Source organism: Coregonus clupeaformis, chromosome 12 (genome assembly GCF_020615455.1).
Source record: "Coregonus clupeaformis isolate EN_2021a chromosome 12, ASM2061545v1, whole genome shotgun sequence".
NCBI lineage: Eukaryota > Metazoa > Chordata > Actinopteri > Salmoniformes > Salmonidae > Coregonus > Coregonus clupeaformis.
Genome location: NC_059203.1, coordinates 62,425,094 through 62,449,718, shown reverse-complemented (window position 1 = coordinate 62,449,718; position 24,625 = coordinate 62,425,094). Strand labels below are relative to the sequence as shown.

The window sequence follows — 24,625 nt, the reverse complement described above, 5'->3', positions numbered from 1 at the left end:
GCACCCAGAGAGATTTAGACCGGTCACCCCACAACAGGATAGTATGGAGAGGGGTACGAGTAAAGGGGAGATGAGAGAATCCCTGTATGGACCACCAGCGTACTCGTACCTACTGATGAGCCTGGGCTTTTTACTGGACAGGTGGATATGTAAAATCCTGAAGTTCCACAATACAGACAGCTTTTAGAGCTCAGTCTGCGTAAACGTTCCTCATGAGACAATCTAGCCCTGCCCAGTTGCATGGGCGCCGGAGGAGGCAAGTCGACAGTCCTCAATGATTTCTGAGGGATCTCGGGTGACATCAGATTCTCTCAGGAATGCAGGCGTCGGGGATTTCTGGGGTTCTTCGGAGGCGAGGGGAAAATCGTGGATGGGCGCGTGTGCCCGGTAACAGACCTCCTCTCCCTACTGCGTTCCCGTAGTCGCCCATCGCTCCTTATGGTCAAGGCTATGAGAGAGTCGAGGTCCAAGGGCAGCTCCCGGACTGCGAGCTCATCCTTAATTCCCTCCAATAATCCATGAAGGAATGTGTCGAACAGGGATTCCGGGTACTAGGCACTCTCGTCGGCAAAAGTGCGAAAGTCTACCGTGTAGTCTGCCACACTACGGGAGTCTTGACGCAGTTGAAGTAGCTTCCGAGCTGCCTCTCTCCCAGACAACGAAGAGTCAAACACCTTCCTTACTTCCGCCACGAAATCCTCCAGACTAAGGCAAACTAAGGATTTTTGCTCCCATACCGCCGTAGCCCAGACAAGCACAAGACAGGTGAAACAGATCAGGGTGTGACACTGAGCTCAATTTCGAGTCTCATAGCAAAGGGTCTGAATACTTATGTAAATAAGGTATTTCTGTTTTTTATTTTATAAATTTGCAGAAATGTCTAAAAATCTGTTTTTGCTTTGCCATTATGGGGTGTTGTGTGTAGATTGACTAAAAACGATTTATTCCATTTTAGAATAAGGCTGTAACGTAACAATGTGGAAAAAGTCAAGGGGTCTGAATATTTTCCGAATGCACTGTATGTATGTATGTATGCATACATGCATATACTGTATATATTTATATTCCGGTCTGACATTGCTCATTCTGATATTTCTTAATTGTAAATGATTTCAGGATTGTTAGTATTTGTATTTTTTATTTTATTGCTACAGGTATTACTGCACTGTAGGTAGTACTGCACTGTTGGAAGTAATAGAAACACAAGCATTTCGTTGTACCCACGATAACATCTGCAAATCTGTCTACGCAACCAATACAATTTTCCACAGATCATGCATCTGAATGTACTCATGACTCCATTCTATGTGTACCAAAATTACTGCTTCTCTGAATTGCATTGTGAAAGCCTAACACTGTAAGATCATATTTTATAATTTAGCTAGTCATGTTGGCAATAGAACAAACTTTCAAATTATGCCCACCTGACCCAGATTGCAATTTATAATGGAACATTTTGGGATTGCGTAAAAGTGCATTGAAATTACTTAGGAACTGTACACACTTTGGAGAGGTGTGTGGCCATTGGAAACACCAGTTAGACCTCTCACTCAAACCCTTGTGATTGTTTTGTCCATTGTTGCACCTAGCCCACATTTTGCAATAATATTCTTATCATGCTACTGAATGTATCCAGAATATTTTCGTTATCAACAAATGTGGTGAAACGTACATAAAATGTTAAATGCACATAAATCAACAGTGTAATGTTTGGATTCAGTCTTGTGTCAGGTGAACTGTTGTGTCCTCACCTTTAGTCTAATCATTTTCCCATAATTTTTTTAATACATTTTAGTCATTTAGCAGACGCTCTTATCCAGAGTGCATACATTTTTTTTATTTCTCATAATCTCCAAACTGTTCCCTTTTAATTGCTACCATAGCTATTTCATCTGTAAAAAAACATTTCAATTTAGCCCTAGCCATATAGGCCAATTTCCACGAGTGTAAGGGGTCAAACAAAGCATGATATGACTATGAAAATGATATATTCTGAAGCAGGGGAGGATAGAGAAAAACCTTTTTTGTTGTTGAAATGTTTATTCTTTTTTTTCTTCCAGATAGCTCTTAAACAAAGCATGCCATGACTATGAAAATGATATATTTTTCAGATTCAGAATATCATTTGACGTATTAATCATTTAGCAGACGCTCTTATCCAGAGTAATTAGGCTTAAGTGCCTTGCTTAAGGGCAAATACAGATTTTCACCTAGTCAGCACGGGGATTCGAACCAGCGACCGTTCAATTGCTGGTCCAACTCTCTTAACTGCTAGGCTACCTGCAGCCCCAATATAGACTATATATACAAAAGTATGTGGACATCTCTTCAAATTAGTGGATTCAAGTAATTCGGTCACACCAGTTGCTGACAGGTGTATAAAATCGAGCACACCGCCATGCAATCTCCATAGACAAACATTGGCAGTAGAATGGCCTTACTGAAGAGCTCTCTGACTTTCAACATAGCACCGTCATAGGATGCCACCTTTCCAACAAGTCAGTTCATCAAATTTCTGCCCTGCTAGAGCTGCCCCAGTGAACTGTAAGTGCTGATATAGTGAAATGGAAATGTCTAGGAGCAACAACGGCTCAGCCGTGAAGTGGTAGGCCACACAAGCTCACAGAACGGGACCGGCGAGTGCTGAAGCGTGTAGCGCGTAAAAATCGTGTGTCCTCGGTTGCAACACTCACTACCGAGTTCTAAACTGCCTCTGGAAGCAACGTTAGCACAAGAACTGTTCGTCGGGAGCTTCATGAAATGGGTTTCCATGGCCGAGCAGCCGCACACAAGCCTAAGATCACCATGCGCAATGCCAAGCGTCGGCTGGAGTGGTGTAAAGCTCGCCGCCATTGGACTCTGGAGCAGAAGAAACACGTTCTCTGGAGTGATGAATCACGCTTCACCATCTCGCAGTCCGACGGACAAATCTGGGTTTGGCGGAGACCAGGAGAACGCTACTTGCCCGAATGCATAGTGCCAACTGTAAAGTTTGGTGGAGGAGGATTACTTGTCTGGGGCTGTTTTTCATGGTTCGGGCTAGGCCCCTTAGTTCCAGTTAAGGGAAATCTTAATGTTACAGCATACAATGACATTCTAGACGATTCTGTGCTTCCAACTTTGTGGCAAAAGTTTGGGGAATGCCCTTTCCTGTTTCAGCGTGACAATGCCCCCGTGCGCAAAGCTAGGTCCATACAGAAAATGGTTTGCCGAGATCGGTGTGGAAGAACTTGACTGGCCTGCACAGAGCCCTGACCTCAACCCCATTGAACACCTTTGGGATGAATTGGAACTCCGACTGCGAGCCAGGCCTAAGCGCCCAACATCAGTGCCCGACCTCACTAATGATCTTGTGGCTGAATGGAAGCAAGTCCCCGCAGCAATGTTCCAACATCTAGTGGAAAGCCTTCCCAAAAGAGTGGAGGCTGTTATAGCTGCAAAGGGGGGACCAACTCCATTTTAATGCCCATGATTTTGGAATGAGATGTTCAACGAGCAGGTGTCCACATACTTTTGGTCATGTAGTGTATCATTTTCAAAGTCATTGCACGCTTTGTTTAAGAGCTATTGAAGATTGAAATCCAACATCTTTTTTTTGTAATTTTATTTTCACAAAAAAATATGTGCAATATTCACCATCCACCCCTGATTCAGAATATATAATTTTCATAGCAGTAGCGATGGGTGGGTAAAATCACTGGGGAAGCCACGGACGGAAAAAATGCCATATTTCAACCTATGTGATAATTGCAATGTTTTTTGCTCCCATACACAGTGTATGAATTTATGGTTGGATCAGAATCACCGTTATAATCATTGGCCAGTACAGAGAATGAAGTAAAGTCCAAATCCCTATCTCCATCCATGGCTAATTTAGGAAAGGGCTAATTTTAGCTAGCTAGCTAGCCACCAAAGAACAACAAAACAACAAGATGCTACAATTCAAGTTTCTTTCTGTAAATGACATTTGGCTTCTGATGTGATTGGTGTGAAGCCAAATCCAAACTGGCTTCCCTTAACACTTTTTTTTTAGTGCGCCAAGACCATTCACAGTATGGGTCACTCAGTTTAGCTCAACGCTGATTGGCTATTATTGTATTTTTAAAAATATAAAGGGAGGCCAAATGCTAGCTGGCTTTCCTTACATTCAATGCTACGGGCGGCAACAATATCATACACTTTTTGACCAGACAGCATCAGATAGATGGGCTACACATACAGAAACAGAAGGGCGCTGTTTCGCTCGCTCTGATGCTTTCTCCAGTGAGATACATTCAGCCTCTTGCGAATTGAAGGGAAATTATGAAACACAGAGAGAAGAAAGATACATAATTGTACTTATTTTTTTTAATCCTTTTTTTTGGGAAGCCTGGCTTCCCTTGGCATCCATCAATACATGCCACTGTTTCATAGTCATGGCATGTTTGGTTCAATAACTATTGATGAGAGAGAACCGAATATCCAATATAAAACTAATTTTACCTTGGTCTCTCTCTCTCTCTCACACACACACACACACTGTTGATGGGCGGTGCTTGAAGCGGCGATACAACTCCATGGTGGACCATGGTCTGTGTTCCGTGAAGCGTCAAGGCATGAAACAACAGTAACCACAGAAAAAAATAAGCCAAAAACCTGATGGTTAAAAAACGAAGCTAGGCTACTTCAAGGGCGATGCGTTATGGATATACATTTCGGCGAGTCAAAGTGAAAGTTTGCCATTGACGACTTGTTTTATTATCATTGGAAAAACTGTTTTATTCAGATTTTATAATCGGACTGTTTTGAGTTTACAGTCTATGTATGACGAGAGAAGATCATAGTCTTGTTTCCTCTTTCCAATAACTTTACCGTTTTTTTGGAATAGCCTACATCACATTGGAAGACATCTAATCAAATGCAAACAGTCGATGGAAACAATGAAGTTTCAGGGTAAGATGTTTTTTCTATCATAAAAACGTTCTTATTTAGATAGCTGAAACTCAACCAATAGGACTTGCCATAAATGCCATAATTGCTTAATACATGCAGTCGACACCAACTACGAACATGTTATTATATGTTACATTTCGTGGGATACTTTGTGATGTTGCAGCCTACAGTGTCAATAAAAACAGGTTTTCATCATTAACTATTATATCCATATTTCTGACTAAATTATACTTTGCCTGAACCTGAGTAAGCTCATCAGCGACACTAAAAAGTACTTCCGGGTCACGGAATTTCGAAAACGTTCTAAATAAAAGTCCTCTACTTAATTGAGTAAAAGTGTAAAAGTATACATTATTTCAAATTCCTTATATTAAGCAAACCAGACGGCACCATTTTCTTGTTTTTTTTGTAATTTACGGATAGCCAGGGGCACCCTCCAACACTCAGACATAATTTACAAACAAAGCATGTGTGTTAAGTGAGTCAACCAGATCAAAGGCAGTAAGGATGACCAGCGATGTTCTCTTGATAAGTACGTGCATTGGACCCTTTTCCTGTCCTGCTAAGCATTCAAAATGTAACGAGTACTTTTGTGTGTTAAGGAAAATGTAAGGAGTAAAAAGTACATACTTTTCTTTAGGAATGTAGTGAAGTAAAATTAGTCAAAAATATGAATAGTAAAGTGAAGTACACAACTACTTAAGTAGTACTTTAAAGTATTTTTACTTAAGTACTTTACACCACTGCTGTTCAACCAATCCAGTAAATGTGGATGAGGAGTAAAGATGGAGTGTCGCCAGAGATACTTTTGAGGAGATGGGAAACTACATTGGAATCGTATTAAGGGCCATTGTGTATGTTGCCCATACATCGTCATTGGGCCATTCGGTGCTTCTGGGTGATTCTGGGACAAGGAGAACTCTCCTTGGAGTCAATTGGGCGCTAGCACAAAAACTCAACATGATCATGAATTTCGTCAACAAGAAGTACAACATTACAAATATTTTCTGAGATATTAGATAATTTACTCTGTAATATCGTATAGCTTTGGAATCGTGACATTACGTACTTTCGAGGGAAATCAGCAGGTTTCTCGACTCATACCCACTAGCATAGCATAACAATGTGAACGCAATTGGTCGATAGTCTGCTTGGCGTTATACGTTCCTCCAGTCATTGCTCAATGTGATTCCTATCTCCTCCTTTCTCTAATATCTCTGGTGTTGCAGAGGCTAGAACCTGAGTGACATTGAGTAATATTATTATTCTTCTGTAGTAACATAGTCATTGAGTAGGTTGGGTAGTGGTATGACCAGTTAGTATATTGTAGACTCAGTTACTGTGGTGATGATGATGATGATATAGTAGTTTATAATAGGACTTTTATCTCAATAAGGCATCAATTGTCAATTCAGGAAAATGTATTGGCTTTGCCAAGACATTCTCCAATTGTCATTTTGTCCATCTCTCACATATTGACCAGAGTGAGGTCAGTATGACCTTACAGTATATGATGTCACTAAGGAGTTAAAACTGTCAGAACATCTCCTTATTCTACTGTAGCTGATGACTCAAGTTTCCCTAGTCGTCTGTGATTTACTGTCTGTGTCTGTCTTATCTACCCAGCAGAATCAGTCCTCAGGGTCAGACACTGGTGGCCTCTGGTACTTGTAATGTTTTGTCACATCTTTGTCCTCCCATTCATGGTCTTTAGGAGAGCAAGCATAGCATCAAGGTGTTGATGCCTCTATGTGGCTTGTATTGTCGGAATCTTCAGGAATTCCAGCTACTGCCTGGGAGTTTTGATTCTTCTTCACACTTCCAGTTCTCAGAATGCTTTCTGTTCTATTCTGTCTCATCCATGTGCTTATGACTATGTCACATGATGACCGAAAGGAACTATAAAGGAACTGTATGAGTGCTCTTATCAGCCTCTGCCATTCATACACTTTTAGATGTCTTTGATTGAGAAATAGGAATGTTTCTCTGGCTAAGCTCAGTTAGTATTCTAAACAGTCAAAAGCTATCATGACAGATGAGGCGACTGGCTTTTCACCTGTTGTATCTTTCTAATCAGCAGGTGTTAAGGCCTCAGCTCTTGAGGCCACTGTTGAGTTGTAGTAGTACCCTGGTTGTCTACACTGTCTCAGGCTTGTGCATACCAGGATTTGTGTGGTATGTGTGGCAAGTTAGGTTTTTGGCTGTGAACACATGGTGTGAACTGAACAGAACAGTAGTGGGTGAACCCAAGGATGTGTCCCAATTGTCACCATATTCCCTACATAGTGCACTACTTTTGAACAGAGAGAGAATAGGGTGCCATTTGGGACCAGCCATGCCAGGGCCAGGCCAGGGGAGAGGACCAGCGGAGCGTGCTCACCCCTAATCCCCAACCTAATCCCCTTTCAATGTGTCAGTAGAAATAATATTTTGATATGGACTGACGGCCACGCTGCTCCTCCGTGGTTCCCTCTCCACGTCCCCTTCCGGGATTAGCTCTCTCGCTTTCGCTGTCTCGCTTTCTCTGAGAGTCCTCCCCTGTGTTTTCTACAGATGGTTCTCACTCTGTCAGGCTTCCCTCAGCTCAGTTCTCTCACAGTCAGTCTCTACTTACATGGTTTCTCTCTGTCTCTATTTGCCCCAGTGTAGACAGAAAGTCCCTATCTCTTCCTCACACAGAAGTTCACTCAAGTTCAGCATGGCCAGTGAGGTAATGGCAGATTTTGTGGAGATTGTGTGCATGCCTGATTGCATAGTGGTAGTGGGAGTCACAGAGTGCTGCTGGAAACCTTCTCCAGAGGACTGGACCATCTCCCTTCCTCTCTACCCTCTCTCCATCAATCCTCCTTCCTTCTCTCTCTCTTGCAGGGCAGAAGGTGGCAGTGTGCTTAGTAGCGGTCTGTAATATCAAATCAAACTTTATTTGTCACGTACACCGAATACAACAGGTGTAGACCTTACCGTGAAATGTTTACTTACAAGCCCTTAACCAACAATGCCGTTCAAGAAAGAGTTAAGAAAATATTTACCAAAAAAACTAAAGTAAAAAATTATAAAAAGTAACACAATAAAATTACAGTAACGAGGCTATATACAGGGGGTACCGGTACCGAGTCAGTGTGTGGGGGGGTACAGGTTAGTCGAAGTAATTTGTACATGTAGGTAGGGGTAAAGTGACTATACATAGATAATAGACAGCGGGTAGCAGCAGTGTAAAAACAAATGGAGGGAGGGGGGTGTCAATTTCAATAGTCCTGGTGGCCATTTGATTAATTGTTCAGCAGTCTTATGGCTTGGGGGTAGAAGCTGTTAAGGAGCCTTTTGGTCCTAGACATGGTGCTCCGGTACCGCTTGCCGTGCGGTAGCAGAGAGAACAGTCTATGACTTGGGTGACTGGAGTCTTTGACAATTTTTGTGGCTTTCTTCTGACACCGCCTGTTATAGAGGTCCTGGATGGCAGTAAGCTTTGCCCCAGTGATGTACTGGTGCGTACGCACTACCCTCTGTAGCGCCTTACAGTCAGATGCCGAGCAGTTGCCATACCAGGTGGTGATGCAACCGTTCAGGATGCTCTCGATGGTGCAGCTGTAAAACTTTTTGAGGATATGGGGACCCATGCCAAATCTTTTCAGTCTCCTGAGGGGGAAAAGGTGTTGTCGTGCCCTCTTCACGACTGTCTTGGTGTGTTTGGACCATGATCGTTTGTTGATGATGTGGACACCAAGGGACTTGAAACTCTCGACCCGCTCCACTACAGCCCCGTCGATGTTAATGGGGGCCTGTTTGGCCCGCCTTTTCCTGTGGTCCACTATCAGCTCCTTTGTCTTGCTCGCATTGAGGGAGAGGTTGTTCTCCTGGCACCACACTACCAGGTCTCTGACCTCCTCCCTATAGGCTGTCTCATTGTTGTTGGTGCTCAGGCCTACCACTGTTGTGTCGTCAGCAAACTTAATGATGGTGTTGGAGTTGTAGGTGAACAGGGAGTACAGGAGGGGACTAAGCACGCACCCCTGAGGGGCCCCAGTGTTGAGGATCAGCGTGACAGATGTGTTGTTGCCTACCCTTACCACCTGGGGTGGCCCGTCAGGAAGTCCAGGATCCAGTTGCAGAGGGAGGTGTTTAGTCCCAGGGTCCTTAGCTTAGTGATGAGCTTTGTGGGCACTATGGTGTTGAACACTGAGCTGTAGTCAATGAACAGCATTCTCACATACAGTGGGGAAAAAAAGTATTTAGTCAGCCACCAATTGTGCAAGTTCTCCCACTTAAAAAGATGAGAGAGGCCTGTAATTTTCATCATAGGTACACGTCAACTATGACAGACAAATTGAGAAAAAAAAATCCAGAAAATCCCATTGTAGGATTTTTAATGAATTTATTGGCATATGATGGTGGAAAATAAGTATTTGGTCAATAACAAAAGTTTCTCAATACTTTGTTATATACCCTTTGTTGGCAATGACACAGGTCAAACGTTTTCTGTAAGTCTTCACAAGGTTTTCACACACTGTTGCTGGTATTTTGGCCCATTCCTCCATGCAGATCTCCTCTAGAGCAGTGATGTTTTGGGGCTGTCGCTGGGCAACACAGACTTTCAACTCCCTCCAAATATTTTCTATGGGGTTGAGATCTGGAGACTGGCTAGGCCACTCCAGGACCTTGAAATGCTTCTTACGAAGCCACTCCTTCGTTGCCCGGCGGTGTGTTTGGGATCATTGTCATGCTGAAAGACCCAGCCACGTTTCATCTTCAATGCCCTTGCTGATGGAAGGAGGGTTTCACTCAAAATCTCACGATACATGGCCCCATTCATTCTTTCCTTTACACGGATCAGTCGTCCTGGTCCCTTTGCAGAAAAACAGCCCCAAAGCATGATGTTTCCAACCCCATGCTTCACAGTAGGTATGGTGTTCTTTGGATGCAACTCAGCATTCTTTGTCCTCCAAACATGACGAGTTGAGTTTTTACCAAAAAGTTATATTTTGGTTTCATCTGACCATATGACATTCTCCCAATCCTCTTCTGGATCATCCAAATGCACTTCAGACGGGCCTGGACATGTACTGGCTTAAGCAGGGGACACGTCTCGCACTGCAGGATTTGAGTCCCTGGCGGCGTAGTGTGTTACTGATGGTTGGCTTTGTTACTTTGGTCCCAGCTCTCAGCAGGTCATTCACTAGGTCCCCCCGTGTGGTTCTGGGATTTTTGCTCACCGTTCTTGTGATCATTTTGACCCCACGGGGTGAGATCTTGCATGGAGCCCCAGATCGAGGGAGATTATCAGTGGTTTTGTATGTCTTCCATTTCCTAATAATTGCTCCCACAGTTGATTTCTTCAAACCTAGCTGCTTACCTGTTGCAGATTCAGTCTTCCCAGCCTGGTGCAGGTCTACAATTTTGTTTTTGGTGTCCTTTGACAGCTCTTTGGTCTTGGCCATTGTGAAGTTTGGAGTGTGACTGTTTGAGGTAGTGGACAGGTGTCTTTTATACTGATAACAAGTTCAAACAGGTGCCATTAATACAGGTAACAGTGGAGGACAGAGGAGCCTCTTAAAGAAGAAGTTACAGGTCTGTGAGAGCCAGAAATCTTGCTTGTTTGTAGGTGACCAAATACTTATTTTCCACCATAATTTGCAAATAAATTCATTAAAAATCCTACAATGGGATTTTCTGGATTTTTTTTTCTCAATTTGTCTGTCATAGTTGACGTGTACCTATGATGAAAATTACAGGCCTCTCTCATCTTTTTAAGTGGGAGAACTTGCACAATTGGTGGCTGACTAAATACTTTTTTGCCCCACTGTAGGTGTTCCTTTTGTCCAGGTGGGAAAGGGCAGTGTGGTGCGATCTGTGGATCTGTTTGGACGGTATGCGAATTGGAGTGGGTCTAGGGTATCCGGGATGATGCTGTTGATGTGAGCCATGACCAGCCTTTCAAAGCACTTCATGGCTACCGACGTGAGTGCTACGGGGCGGTAATCATTTAGGCAGGTTACCTTCACTTCCTTGGGCACAGGGACTATGGTGGTCTGCTTGAAACATGTAGGTATTACAGACTCGGTCAGGGAGATTTTGAAAATGTCAGTGAAGACTCTTGCCAGTTGGTCTGCGCATGCTTTGAGTACATGTCCTGGTAATCGGTCTGGCCCCTGTGGCTTTGTGAATGTTGACCTGTTTAAAGGTCTTGCTCACATAGGCTACCGAGAGCGTTATCACACAGTCGTCCGGAACAGCCGGTGCTCTCATGCATGCTTCAGTGTTGCTTGCCTCGAAGCGAGCATAAAAGGCATTTAGCTTGTCTGGTAGGCTCGCGTCACTGGGTAGCTCGCGGCTGGGTTTCCCTTTGTAGTCCGAAAATAATTTTCAAGCCCTGCCACATCCGATGAGCGTCAGAGCCGGTGTAGTAGGATTCAATATTAATCCTGTATTGATGCTTTGCCTGTTTGATGGTTCGTCTGAGGGCGTAGCGGGATTTCTTATAAGCGTCCGGATTAGTGTCCCGCTCCTTGAAAGCGGCAGCTCTAGCCTTTAGCTCGATGCGGATGTTGTCTGTAATCCATTACTTCTGGTTGGGATATGAACCTACGGTCACTGTGGGGACGGCGTCTTCGATCCACTTATTGATGAAGCCGGTGACTGAGGTGGTATACTCCTCAATGCCATTGGATGAATCCTGGAACATATTCCAGTCTGTGCTAGCAAAACAGTTCTGTAGCGTAGCATCTGCGTCATCCGCGTCATAATACAGCATTCCACTCTGCTCTTTACAAACAATCCCCATATAATTATTAATTTTACGTCACAAATCTCTAAATGTTCCAATGGACAAAGCATTTCTCTGTGGAAAGAAAGGGAGATTATTTTTACAGTTACTGTTACAACGCTTCTCTATTTGAGGTTGAGGTGAAAGTGAAAGTTCGAACAGTCAGCGACTCAAGATTGTCATCCCTACTATGCCCTACTGTCCTTAATGAGGAAGAAATTAATTCTGCTCATGTTGCATGCAGTTTCTATGTAGTTCTTCAGTTGATAAGTGTCTTATTACTATGTATTACTATTGTATTATTATATAGTACTATCACTATGTAATAGCTAATTTGATGGGGGTTGTCCTTTGGCCTTGAACCATATGTGTTGTAGAGTGAGTCAATACTGTGTTCCCACAGGAAAATGGAGGCAGAGGGAGTTCTGAGAAAACATTGTGGTGTTTCAATGATATACAGTATCATGGTCTGGGGCTCGGGGCTGGTCCTCCTAGCGGTTACAGGGAGGAGGGTGTGGACAGTGTGAATCTGTCCCTCCCTGCCAACTATGGTACACTGCTACTAGGGCTGCATGATATGGGCAGAAAATCTTATTGCGATTTTTGTACCAAATATTGCAATTGCGGTTTTACTTGCGATTATATGAACAAAAATATAAACGCAACATATAAAGTGGGAGTCCCATGTTTCATGAGCTGAAATAAAAGTTCCCATACATTTTCCATATGCACAAAAAGCTTATTTCTCTGAAGATTTCTGCACACATTTGTTTACATCCCTGCTAGTGAGCATTTCTCATTTGCCAAGATAATTTATCCATCTGACAGGTGTGGCATATCAAGTAGCTGATTAAACAGCATGATCATTACATAGGTGCACCTTGTGCTTGGGACAATAAAGGGCCACTCTAAAATGTGCAGTTTCGTCACACAACACAATGACACAGATGTCTCCAGTTTTGACGGTGCGTGCAATTGACATGCTGACTGCAGGAATGTCCACCAGAGCTGTTGCCAGAGAATTGAATGTTCCTTTCTCTACCATAAGCCACCTCCAACGTCGTTTTAGATAATCTGGCAGTACGTCCAACCGGCCGCAGATAACTGCAGACCACTTGTAACTAGCCAGCCCAGGACCTCCACATCCGGCTTCTTCACCTGTGGGTTTGCACAACTGAAGAATTTCTGCACAAACTTTCAGAAACTGCCTCAGGGAAGCTCATCTGCGTTCTCGTCATCCTTACCAGGGTCTTGACCTGACTGCAGTTCGCCGTTGTAACCGACTTCAGTGGGCAAATGCTCACCTTCGATGGCCACTGGCACACTGGAGAAGTGTGCTCTTCATAGATGAATCCCAGTTTCAACTGTACCGGGCAGATGGCAGACAGTTTGTCTTATGACCATTTTGAGTGCATTTATCAACCATTATTCAACCAAGCTTAATAGGCTTACAATTTGGCAATCACTATCTCACAATTTTAACCATAGCTGTTTATTAATGTGTGTTAAAATGTTTAATTGATGGTTAAAGTAATTGACCCATTGTCAAATGCACTGTTAAAGATGCACTATGCAGAAATCGCTCTGCCATTTTCTGGCTGCAAAAATTTTTTGTTTCAGTTTATGTGACAAAACAAGCAAGTATAGTGTATAGAATCATTGTACCATCTAAACCGCGATCCAAAAATATTGTATTTTCAGCTGTTTGAAGCTTAAGAACGGGAAGCATAGTATTAACACACATAGAACAGATCTACTGGTTCTTAGACTTGCTTTCAATGCGAATGACAGATCTATAACACACATTTCTATGTGAATTTGATCAGGTCACCCAAAAAGTTACATATTGCAGCTTTAAATTATTTAACAATGTATTAATTTTTTATGTGAACCGTTTGTGAAAGTTTTTTTGCCATCAGACTCCAGATCTTTATTGCGGCGTTGTGTCAATGAGGTGGTCGGTTTTCAATTGGCTTACACTTATCACGTGGTTTGTGCAGGCTGCAATATTGTGCATTGGGATGCTATTGGAAACTTTAACATTTGTAACAAGCCAAGGTAACAAGCATTCATTGTTATACCCCTGTAATTACAGACTGCAATTACCACCAGTTACGTGTTATTACATTGTAACTATGAATTGTTACAATTAATTACAATATTTGTTACAGTGTAAGACTGTAATAAGGACGCCTTAAAATGAAGGATTGCCAAAAGTTGTATTAAAAAATACCCAGTTTGAAAAACTAGTAGGTTAATTACCCAGCCAAGCAGATACAAGTAGTAAAGTCATTTTGGTTGTGAAGCGCACTATCAAAAAGCTTTGTCCTTTCTTTAGAACAAAATGCAATTTACCACTTGGCTATCTATTGTATCACCCTGTCAAAGGCCCTCCCAGTCAACACCACCTCATAAGATGAGGAAGTGTTTATGAGGATTGCCTGCTGCAGTTGTTCGAGAGTTGTCCAGTTTGCAGCCGAACATGCAACTTAGAGAAGACCAGCAAGGGGACCCTCAGTATCATGCAGACATGCCCTCGCTGTGAGCATTCATATAAATGGAACAGGGAGTACACTTGAATCAAGTTGGGGACATTTGACCTGGTCAATGGTCAAAACAGTTTCAGGTTTTGTCCCAATTTACCTTCATAACCTAGCCTGGTGGAACCAGCCTGATCGCTGCGCTTACCATTCTACAGTAGATCAAAACACTTAGGTAAACTGTTGGAATCATATAAATAGAATGATCATTATAGTTCTCATTTTATAGTTAGGATACAGCGGGTACTTGGAATGCAGTTTTGTTTGGCATGACAATTAATGAAAATGTAAGGCAGGAGATAGTTGTGGCAGAGTAGGAATCAAAGTGTTGGTCAGTGTTTCCCATGGGAAACTAATTAAATGTAAATAGAATAGGTACATTCAGACAAAGATTTTAGAATATTCCTCGCCTGTTCCTCTGATTAAGAACAGGCTGTTGAACAAACAATGCTGATATACTCCACCACTGGTACCAGCCTGTATTAGAGCAAAAGTTTCCTAACAAGATTAGCATTAGGGGCTAACAAAATCTTTGGGGGGCACATTTGCAGCATGCTAAGACCAACTAACTAGCGTTTTGCAGAGAGCAAGTTAAACAAACGAATAGTATAATATAGAAAACGTGGCTTTATATTAAGAAGCAACGTGAAAAGCTGCGTCGTTGACTGCATGCTGTTTGGTCAATGCATGCAGAGTGAATCTCGAGTAGTGATGTGCAGTTCGCGAACGATTCGTTCTTTTTGAACGACTCTTTTTACTGACTTGAGAGTCATGATTCATTTTTCTGTGTGACTCGTTCATTTTAGTCATTCGTTTGACCTGCTAGTGCTGGCCGCAATGATTCCTACAGCAGGATTAATACATGCTCCTCCGGCTCAGCGGCTCCAGAGATGTGTTCCGACCATCAAGCACCCACTGTCTGTCAAATATGTGCAGGGAAATAGATCATGAGCATAGAGAAGAAAAATACATGTTTAGAACTGATAATTGATCGCATGGTGCAAGAATTAATGCCATTAATTGATTATTGAATGTTATGGTGGACACAGCTTTCTAGAATCAAAACATGCACAGCCTCTGCTCAACAAACTCGAACTCGAGAACAAATTGCTTGGCGTGCTGCAGTTCGCAAACGACATTGTGCGTATCACCCTCAGCGCAGTCAAGCAATGCATTCCGCAGAGTAGACCTCGTATTAAATAAATCAAGAAATAATTGTATTTATTTGTATGCCTAGCAATCAACAAATGTACATTGTTTACAAGTCTCAGTCACAAATGACAGCTCCAATAAGCCCCCTATGGTTAACGACGTGAAGGAGAGGCTCAGTTCATTGTTCACCGGTAGCTACCTCTTCTGTGTTCTTTTCTGAGTGACAAGAGCTGAGAATATTAGTAAGGTGTTCCTAATGTTTGGTATACTCATTGTATAATTACACCAGTAGTTTGTGTATCTTACTGTCTGCAAACTACTGTCTGCTAGAATGTATTTTCTTAGCAAGTTGTGGCTAAAATAAATCTTGTTAGCAGCTAATACTAATCGCTAGTTAGCTGTCTAGCTAGCTTGCTAAATATACTAAGAGTCAGAGCAAATGCAGCTAACTAATACAGCCTGGTACCAGTGCTGGTGTAGGCCTAGATAAGCATGTTGTTTGTGCAACGGCATCTTCTAAATCAGAGAGGAACAGCCGAAACATGAATATGTTAGCTAGCTACATGAGGGAAGAAAACATGCAATGTAACATCTAATTAGGGTCACCTGGAAACACTGACGGTTCCTACCCTGCCTCCTGTAGCTTAGTTGGTAGAGCATGGCGCTTGCAACGCCAGGGTTGTGTGTTCGATTCCCACGGGGGGCCAGTATGGAAAAAATAAATTATGCACTCACTAACTGTAAGTCGCTCTTTTATTTTATTTTTATTTTTTTATTTCACCTTTATTTAACCAGGTAAGCCAGTTGAGAACAGGTTCTCATTTACAACTGCGACCTGGCCAAGATAAAGCAAAGTAGTGCAATAAAAAACAACACAGAGTTACATATGGGGTAAAAAACATAAAGTCAGAAATACAACAGAAAATATATATACAGTGTGTGCAAATGAAGCAAGTTATGGAGGTAAGGCAATAAATAGGCTATAGTGCAGAATAATTACAATAGTATTAACACTGGAATGCTAGATGTGCAGAGATTATGTGCAAATAGAGATACTGGGGTGCAAAAGAGCAAAATAAATAACAATATAGGGATGAGGTAGTTGGGTGGGCTAATTTCAGATGGGCTGTGTACAGGTGCAGTGATCGGTAAGGTGCTCTGACAACTGATGCTTAAAGTTATTGAGGGAGATAAGAGTCTCCAGCTTCAGAGATTTTTGCAATTCGTTCCAGTCATTGGCAGCAGAGAACTGGAAGGAATGGCGGCCAAAGGAGGTGTTGGCTTTGGGAATGACCAGTGAGATATACCTGCTGGGCGCAGACTACGGGTGGGTGCTGCTATGGTGACCAATGAGCTAAGATAAGGCGGGGATTTGCCTAGCAGTGATTTATAGATGGCCTGGAGCCAGTGGGTTTGACGACGAACATGTAGTGAGGACCAGCCAACAAGAGCGTACAGGTCACAGTGGTGGGTAGTGTATGGGGCTTTGGAGACAAAACGGATGGCACTGTGATAGACTACATCCAATTTGCTGAGTAGAGTGTTGGAGGCTATTTTGTAAATGACATCGCCGAAGTCAAGGATCGGTAGGATAGTCAGTTTTACGAGGGCATGTTTGGCAGCATGAGTGAAGGAGGCTTTGTTGCGAAATAGGAAGCCGATTCTAGATTTAACTTTGGATTGGAGATTCTTTATGTGAGTCTGGAAGTTGAGTTTACAGTCTAACCAGACACCTAGGTATTTGTAGTTGTCCACATACTCTAGGTCAGACCCGTCGAGTGGTGATTCTAGTCGGGTGGGCGGGTGCCAGCAGCGTTCGATTGAAAAGCATGCATTTAGTTTTACTAGTGTTTAAGAGCAGTTGGAGGCTACTGAAGGATTGTTGTATGGCATTGAAGCTCGTTTGGAGGTTTGTTAACACAGTGTCCAATGAAGGGCCAGATGTATACAAAATGGTGTCGTCTGCGTAGAGGTGGATCTGAGAGTCACCAGCAGCAAGAGCGACATCATTGATATACACGGAGAAAAGTGTCGGCCCAAGAATTGAACCCTGTGGCACCCCCATAGAGACTGCCATAGGTCCAGACAACAGGCCCTCCGATTTGACACACTGAACTCTATCTGAGAAGTAGTTGGTGAACCAGGCGAGGCAGTCATTTGAGAAACCAAGGCTATTTAGTCTGCCAATAAGAATGCGGTGGTTGACAGAGTCGAAAGCCTTGGCCAGGTCGATGAAGACGGCTGCACAGTACTGTCTATTATCAATCGCGGTTATAATATCGTTTAGGACCTTGAGCGTGGCTGAAGTGCACCCGTGACCAGCTCGGAAACCGGATTGCATAGCGGAGAAGGTACGGTGGTATTCGAAATGGTCGATGATCTGTTTGTTAACTTGGCTTTCGAATATTTTCGAAAGGCAGGGCAGGATGGATATAGGTCTGTAGCAATTTGGATCTAGAGTGTCACCCCCTTTGAAGAGCTTTCCAATCTCTGGGGATCTCAGACGTTATGAAAGAGAGGTTGAACAGACTAGTAATAGGGGTAGCGACAATTTCGGCGGCTAGTTTTAGAAAGAAAGGGTCCAGATTGTCTAGCCCAGCTGATTTGTAGGGGTCCAGATTTTGCAGCGCTTTCAAAACATCAGCTGTCTGAATTTGTGTGAAGGAGAAGCGGGGGGAGGCATGGGCAAGTTGCAGCAGAGGGTGCAGAGTTGGTGGCCGGGTTAGTGGTAGCCAGATGGAAAGCATGGCCAGCTGTAGCAAAATGCTTGTTGAAATTCTCGATTATTGTAGATTTATCGGTGGTGATAGTGTTTCCTAGCCTCAGTGCAGTGGGCAGCTGGGAGGAAGTGCTCTTATTCTCCATGGACTTTACAGTGTCCCAAAACTTTTTGGAGTTAGTGCTACAGGATGCAAATTTCTGTTTGAAAAAAGTTAGCCTTTGCTTTCCTGACTGCTTGTGTATATTGGTTCCTAACTTCCCTGAAAAGTTGCATATCGCGGGGGCTATTTGATGCTAATGCTGTACGCCACAGGATGTTTTTGTGCTGGTCAAGGGCAGTCAAGTCAGAGGAGAACCAGGGGCTATATCAGTTCTTAGTTCTGTATTTTTGAATGGGGCATGTTTATTTAAGATTGAGAGGAAATTACTTTTAAGGAACAACCAGGCATCCTCTACTGACGGAATGAGATCTATATCCATCCAGGATACCTGGGCCAGGTCAATTAGGAAGGCCTCCTCGCTAAAGTGTTTTAGGGAGCGTTTGACAGTGATGAGGGTGGTCGTTTGACCGCGGACCCGTTACGGACGCAGGCAATAAGGCAGTGATCGCTGAGATCCTGGTTGAAGACAGTTGAGGTGTATTTAGAGGGTATGTTAGTCAGGATGATATCTATGAGGGTACCCATGTTTACGGATTTAGGGTTGTACCTGGTAGGTTCGTTGATAATTTGCGTGAGGTTGAGGGCATCTAGCTTGGATTGTAGGATGGCTGGGGTATTAAGCATATCCCAATTTAGGTCACCAAGCAGTACAAACTCTGAGGATAAATGGGGGCAATCAATTCACATATGGTGTCCAGGGCACAGCTGGGGGCTGAGGGGGGTCTGTAGCAAGCGGCAACAGTGAGAGACTTATTTCTGGAAAGGTGGATTTTTAGAAGTAGAAGCTCAAACTGTTTGGGCACAGACCTGGATAGTATGATAGAGCTCTGCAGGCTGTCTCTACAGTAGATTGCAACTCCACCCCCTTTGGCAGTTCTATCTAGACGGAAAATGTTATAGTTGGGGATGGAAATTTCAGAATTTTTGGTGGCCTTCCTGAGCCAGGATTCAGACACTGCTAGAACATCAGGGTTGGCAGAGTGTGCTAACGCAGTGAATAACTCAAACTTAGGAAGTAGACTTCTGATATTTATGTGCAAGAAACCAAGACTTTTGCGATTACAGAAGTCATCAAATGATAGCGCCTGGGGAGTAGGAGTGATACTGAGGGCTGCAGGGCCTGGGTTAGCCTCTACATCACCAGAGGAACAGAGGAGGACTAGAATAAGGATACGGCTAAAGGCTTTAAGAACTGGTCTTCTAGTGCGTTGGGTACATAGAATAAAGGGGGCAGATTTCCGGGTGTTATAGAAAAGATTCAGGGCATTATGTACAGACAAGGATATGGAAGGATATGAGTAAAGTGGAGGTAAACCTAAGCGTTGGGTAACAATGAAAGAGATAGCATCGCTGGAGGCATCAATTGAGTCGGTCTCCGCGTGTATGGGGGGAGGGCAAAGGAGCTATCTAAGGCAGGTTTAGCTAGGCTGGGGGTCTACAGTGATATAGTACAATTAGAAATAACCGAAACAACAATAAACTAACCATGTTTGGGCTGAGGCTAAACATAAACAGGATGTAGTACCGTAAAAAGGAACAGTCCAGCAGATATCAGCTGTATAGCTGAGTTATCATAAGGTCCGGTGGTGAAGCACTAGTAAGAGGCCACGGCTAGCGTGTGCTAGCGGGCCAGGGCTAGCAGATGGATGGAATCTTCGTGGTTAACGTCGTAACCACATCAGACGATTTCGTCGGCAGACCAGTCGTGTAGGATCGGCGGGGCTCCGTGTCAACACTAGGTGGTCCCGTCCGGTTGACAGAGAGGTAGATAGCCGGGAGATGGGCGATGGGCCTAGCTCAGGATGATTAGCCAGACCACAGCGTCCGTTTTGTTGTAGCTGGCTGGTGGTAGCTAGCTGGTAGCGATGAATCCGGAGTTAAAGGTCCAGTGATTCAGTGATTCCGGCGGAAAAACTGATATGTTCTGGGTCGATAACGCTGTGCAGACTGGCCGAATATCCGGTGATCAATGTCCAGTGATTAAAATTAATCCCGCAGAAAAAAATCCAATGTTCTGGGTGAAACACCGCTAGCTGCGGCTAATAGCAAATAGCAAGTAGCTAGTTAGCTGTCTAGCTAGTTTCAACTGGAGATTCTAGATTCTAGATAAAGGTAAGCCAATAATAGAATCCGTTCCACGTTGAGTGAGGCGGGTTGCAGGAAAGTATATCTTGTAGAAGGATGAAAAGTCTGATAGGGAAATATGTACGAAAAATGTACGAAAAATAGGGTATTTACAGGCTATTTACAGACAGACGATAAAAACACAACTGCACTACTACGCCATCTTGGATCTTCTTCGCTCTAGATAAGAGCGTCTGCTAAATGACTAAAATGTAAATGTGAAATGTAATAATTCCTCCCTGGCTTATTTATTTGTTATGTCAAACAACAATCTATTCAATGTGCTTCCCACAGTTAATACCTTTTGCCCATATCATGCAGCCCTGCGTGGCACAGTGTGGATTGAACAGTATAAACCAACTAGAATGGAGAAAGCGCCATTGAAATCACTTCTTATGTATGTGTTGCCACCCTACACTCTTAGAAAAGAAGGTGCTATCTAGAACCTAAAAGGATTCTACGGCTGTCCACATAGGATAACCCTTTGAAGAACCCTTTTCGGTTCCATGTAGAAACCTTTCCATGTAGAATTCGTTCCATGTAGAACCCTATGGGGACAGCTGAAGAACCCCTTAGGAACCTTTTTTCTAAGAGTGTAGGGCCATGAACTACTCATAAAGCATATTTAGAACTTTTATTATTCCAAAAAATAAAATACGGTCAAATGCCATCATACCGTCAAAAATGTGAAAAATAACGTAATATATTATGGCCATATCACCCAGCCCTACGTTTGAGACTTGCACCTCCTTAGACTAAAGCCCAATGTGTTTACCCTCCACTCACAACGATGCTGTAATGCTAAATCCCAGCCAGTCTACTGATACAATACACAACACAGTATGTGTGAGAAAGCTGTGCACACACAGCACTACATGCTAGCTAGGTGCTGGAGTGGAGACAGCTGCTGTTATCAGAGAAAGAGTTAAGGACTTACAGTCCCAGGGTGTGTTCGTGTGCGTCTACGCACTCACTCGTTCATGCGTGTGTGTGTGTGTTCGCGCACTAATTCTTACCAGCTCAGCATTGTACTACTCAGGCATGTGCGAGCAACCCTATGGTCTGATAGCTGTCAGTTATTGTCTGTTCTCTCACGGCATTGGTGGGCAGACTGGGCACCACCCAATGTGCACCAATGAGGCCCCACCACAGGCAATGGTTCACATGGATGAATCTAGTTTATCTCATGAGTGTCCAGACCTTTATCACTAGTTCACTATCGTTGTAGGAGTTGGCTTAATCTCAGTACCCAGAAACAAATCAGCAAATGTTAAGGCAGTGACGAGAGACTATAGTTGGCTAAACAAATGTGCATACAACAGATCTGAGATTAGGGCAGGCTATAGCCATGCCAGTTTCTGCTGTAGTTGTCTGCCAACGTGTGTGTGTGTGTCTTGGTGCTGGAAGTGTGTGGACGTCAGTTTCCCTCGCTGCAGAATGGAAGGTGAGTGTTGTTGGAAAGTGTGAGCAGCTCCCCCGGGTCTGGGCTGGAAGGCCTGCTGACTCACACACGCATGCATGCATACACCCACTCATGCTCATGCTTACTCAAACACTCACAACATCCAGCAGGCTCTACCTCTGAGGCTAAACACACAAAGACCTTTTGAGGTCAGTGTGTGTTAAAAGGCATCCACTCCCCTGAACACACAGAGCACAGAGGCTGTCAAGCAAACAAGACCACGTGAACACATACAACACACATGCACAGACACACACACACACACACACGCACACTGAAAACTGAAAATATATATGTTTAAGATACACATTCAGTCAAGCCAGCCATTCAATTCAATCGTATTATTTTACATCCAAAGCCCTTCTATAATTTCTGCCCCTAATCCGACCATGTTATTATTGGACCCAGACTGTGAGCGTTGCAGCTATAGGGCCGGGGCTGCAGCTGATATCTTTAGCAGGTGTAGACAAATAGCCATAGAGCATGGTCCTAGAGCCATTAAATAAGACGTCTTCCCCCCTGCAGCTCGTTTGAAGCCTAGGGTCCCAGACACTGGATAGCCCTGTATTGCTGTGGCCGTGGACTGGCCTCTATCCCATAATATGTCATTCTGCTGCTGTGAAGAGATACTTTCTCAGACTGAAACCTGAGAGCTAGGCCAACGCTTTGATATGGAGCTGAGGGGCGAGAGGGGAGGGAAGGAGGGATAAAGGGATGGGAGAGAGGGGGAGTGAGGAGAGAGAGGGGTGAGGTGAATCTGTGGCCTTCTGTCGGATCATAACATACTGCAGACAGGAGCTCTGGCTACCTCTCTCCTCCTCTCTCTCTCTCTCCCTCTCTTTCACTCTCTCAATTCAAGTAAATTCAAATGGGCTGTATTGGCATGAGAAACGTGTTTACATTGCCAAAGCAAGTGAAATATACAATACACAAATGTGAGAAGACACAAAACAACATCAACAAAAAACTATTAAAATTTAGCAGTAAATATTGCCCTCAAATGTTTGAAAAATATAGACATTTCAAGTGTTATATTATCAGCAATGTACAGTGTTTTAGCAATGTGCAAATAGTTGTAGTACAAATAGTAGGGGAAGATAAATACACAGATAAATATTGGTGGTGTTTACAATGTTGTTTGTGCTCCACTGGTTGCCCTTTTTTCATGGCGATGGGTAACAAATCTTGCTGCTGTGATTGCTCGCTGCTGTATTTCACCTAACAAATATAATAATAATAATAATAATAATAATAATAATAATAAGCCATTTAGCAGACGCTTTTATCCAAAGCGACTTACAGTCATGCGTGCATACATTTTTTGTGTATGGGTGGTCCCAGGGATCGAACCCACTACCTTGGCGTTACAAGCGCCGTGCTCTACCAGCTGAGCTACAGAGGACCACAAATATGGGAGTTTATCCATGTTTGATTTGTTTTCAAATTCTTTGTGGGTCTGTTTGATCTGTGAGAAATATGTATTTCTAATGTGGTCATACATTTGGCAGGATGTTAGGAAGTGCAGTTTAGCTTACACCTCATTTTGTGGGCAGTGTGCACATAGAGCCAGGTCTGCCTATGGCGGCCTCTCTCAATAGCAAGGCTATGCTCACGGAGTCTGTACATAATCAAGGATTTTCTTCATTTTAGGTCAGTCACATTGGTCAGGAATTCTGCCACTGTTTAGGGCCAGATAGCATTCCAATTTGCTCTGTTTTTCGGTTGATTCTTTCCAGTGTGTCAAATAGTTATATTTTTGCTTGGCTCTAATTCTGTTGCTTTCCTGGGGTTCTGTGGGGTCTGTTTGTGTTTGTGAACAGAGCCCCAGAACCAGCTGGCTGAGGGGACTCTTCTCTATGTTAATCTCTCTGTAGGTGAGGGCTTTGTGATGGAATGTGTGGGCATCGCTTCCTTTTAGGTGGTTGTAGAATTTAACAGCTCTTTTCTGATAACTAGCGGGTATAGTCCTAATTCTGCTCTGCATGCATTGTTTGGGGTTTTGCATTGTACACAAAGTATATTTTTGTAGAATTCTGCATGCAGATTCTCGATTAGGTGTTTGTCCCATTTTGTGAATTCTTGGTTGGTGAGTGGACCCCAGACCTCACAACCAAAGAGGGCAATGGGTTCTATAACTGATTGAATTATTTTTAGCCAGATACTAATTGGGATGTTGAGTTTTATGTTCCTTTTGATGGCGTAGAAGGCCCTTCTTGCCTTGTCTCTTAGATCGTTCATAGCCTTGTGGAAGTTACCTGTGGTGTTGATGTTTAGGTCGAGGTAGGTATAGTTCTTTGTGTGCTCTAGGGCAACGGTGTCTAGAATTTGTAGTTGTTGTCCTGGCTACTTATCTTTTTTTCTAACACCATTATTTTTGTCTTACTGAGATTCACTGTCAGGGCCCAAGTCTAACAGAATCTGTGCAGAAGATCTACAGTAGGTGCTGTTGTAGGCCCTCCTTGGTTGGGGACAGAAGCACCAGATCATCTGCAAAGAGTAGACATTTGATTTCCGAGTCCAGTAGGGTGAGGCCGGGTGCTAGTGCCATCGCCAATTCATTGATATATACAGTTGAAGTCGGAAGTTTACATACACCTTAGCTAAATACATTTAAACTCAGTTTTTCACAATTCCTGACGTTTAATCCTAGGAAAAATTCCCTGTCTTAGGTCAGTTAGCGGTATGATGGCTGCGTGGTCCCATGGTGTTTATACTTGCGTACTATTGTTTGTACAGATGAACGTGGTACCTTCAGGCGTTTGGAAATTGCTCC

At 43.4% G+C, this 24,625-nt stretch overlaps 1 protein-coding gene across 1 annotated transcript in view; it reads left to right on the top strand.

Annotated features, from left to right (window-relative positions):
• Positions 1 to 4,540: 4,540 nt before the first annotated feature.
• LOC121578337 (rho guanine nucleotide exchange factor 3) overlaps positions 4,541 to 24,625 on the top strand; it is a 133,814-nt gene continuing 113,729 nt past the window's right edge. The window contains exon 1 of the mRNA XM_041892652.1: positions 4,541 to 4,932. Coding sequence (XP_041748586.1) covers positions 4,898 to 4,932 — 35 coding nt within the window. The 5' untranslated portion in view covers positions 4,541 to 4,897. The remainder of the gene's footprint in view (positions 4,933 to 24,625) is intronic.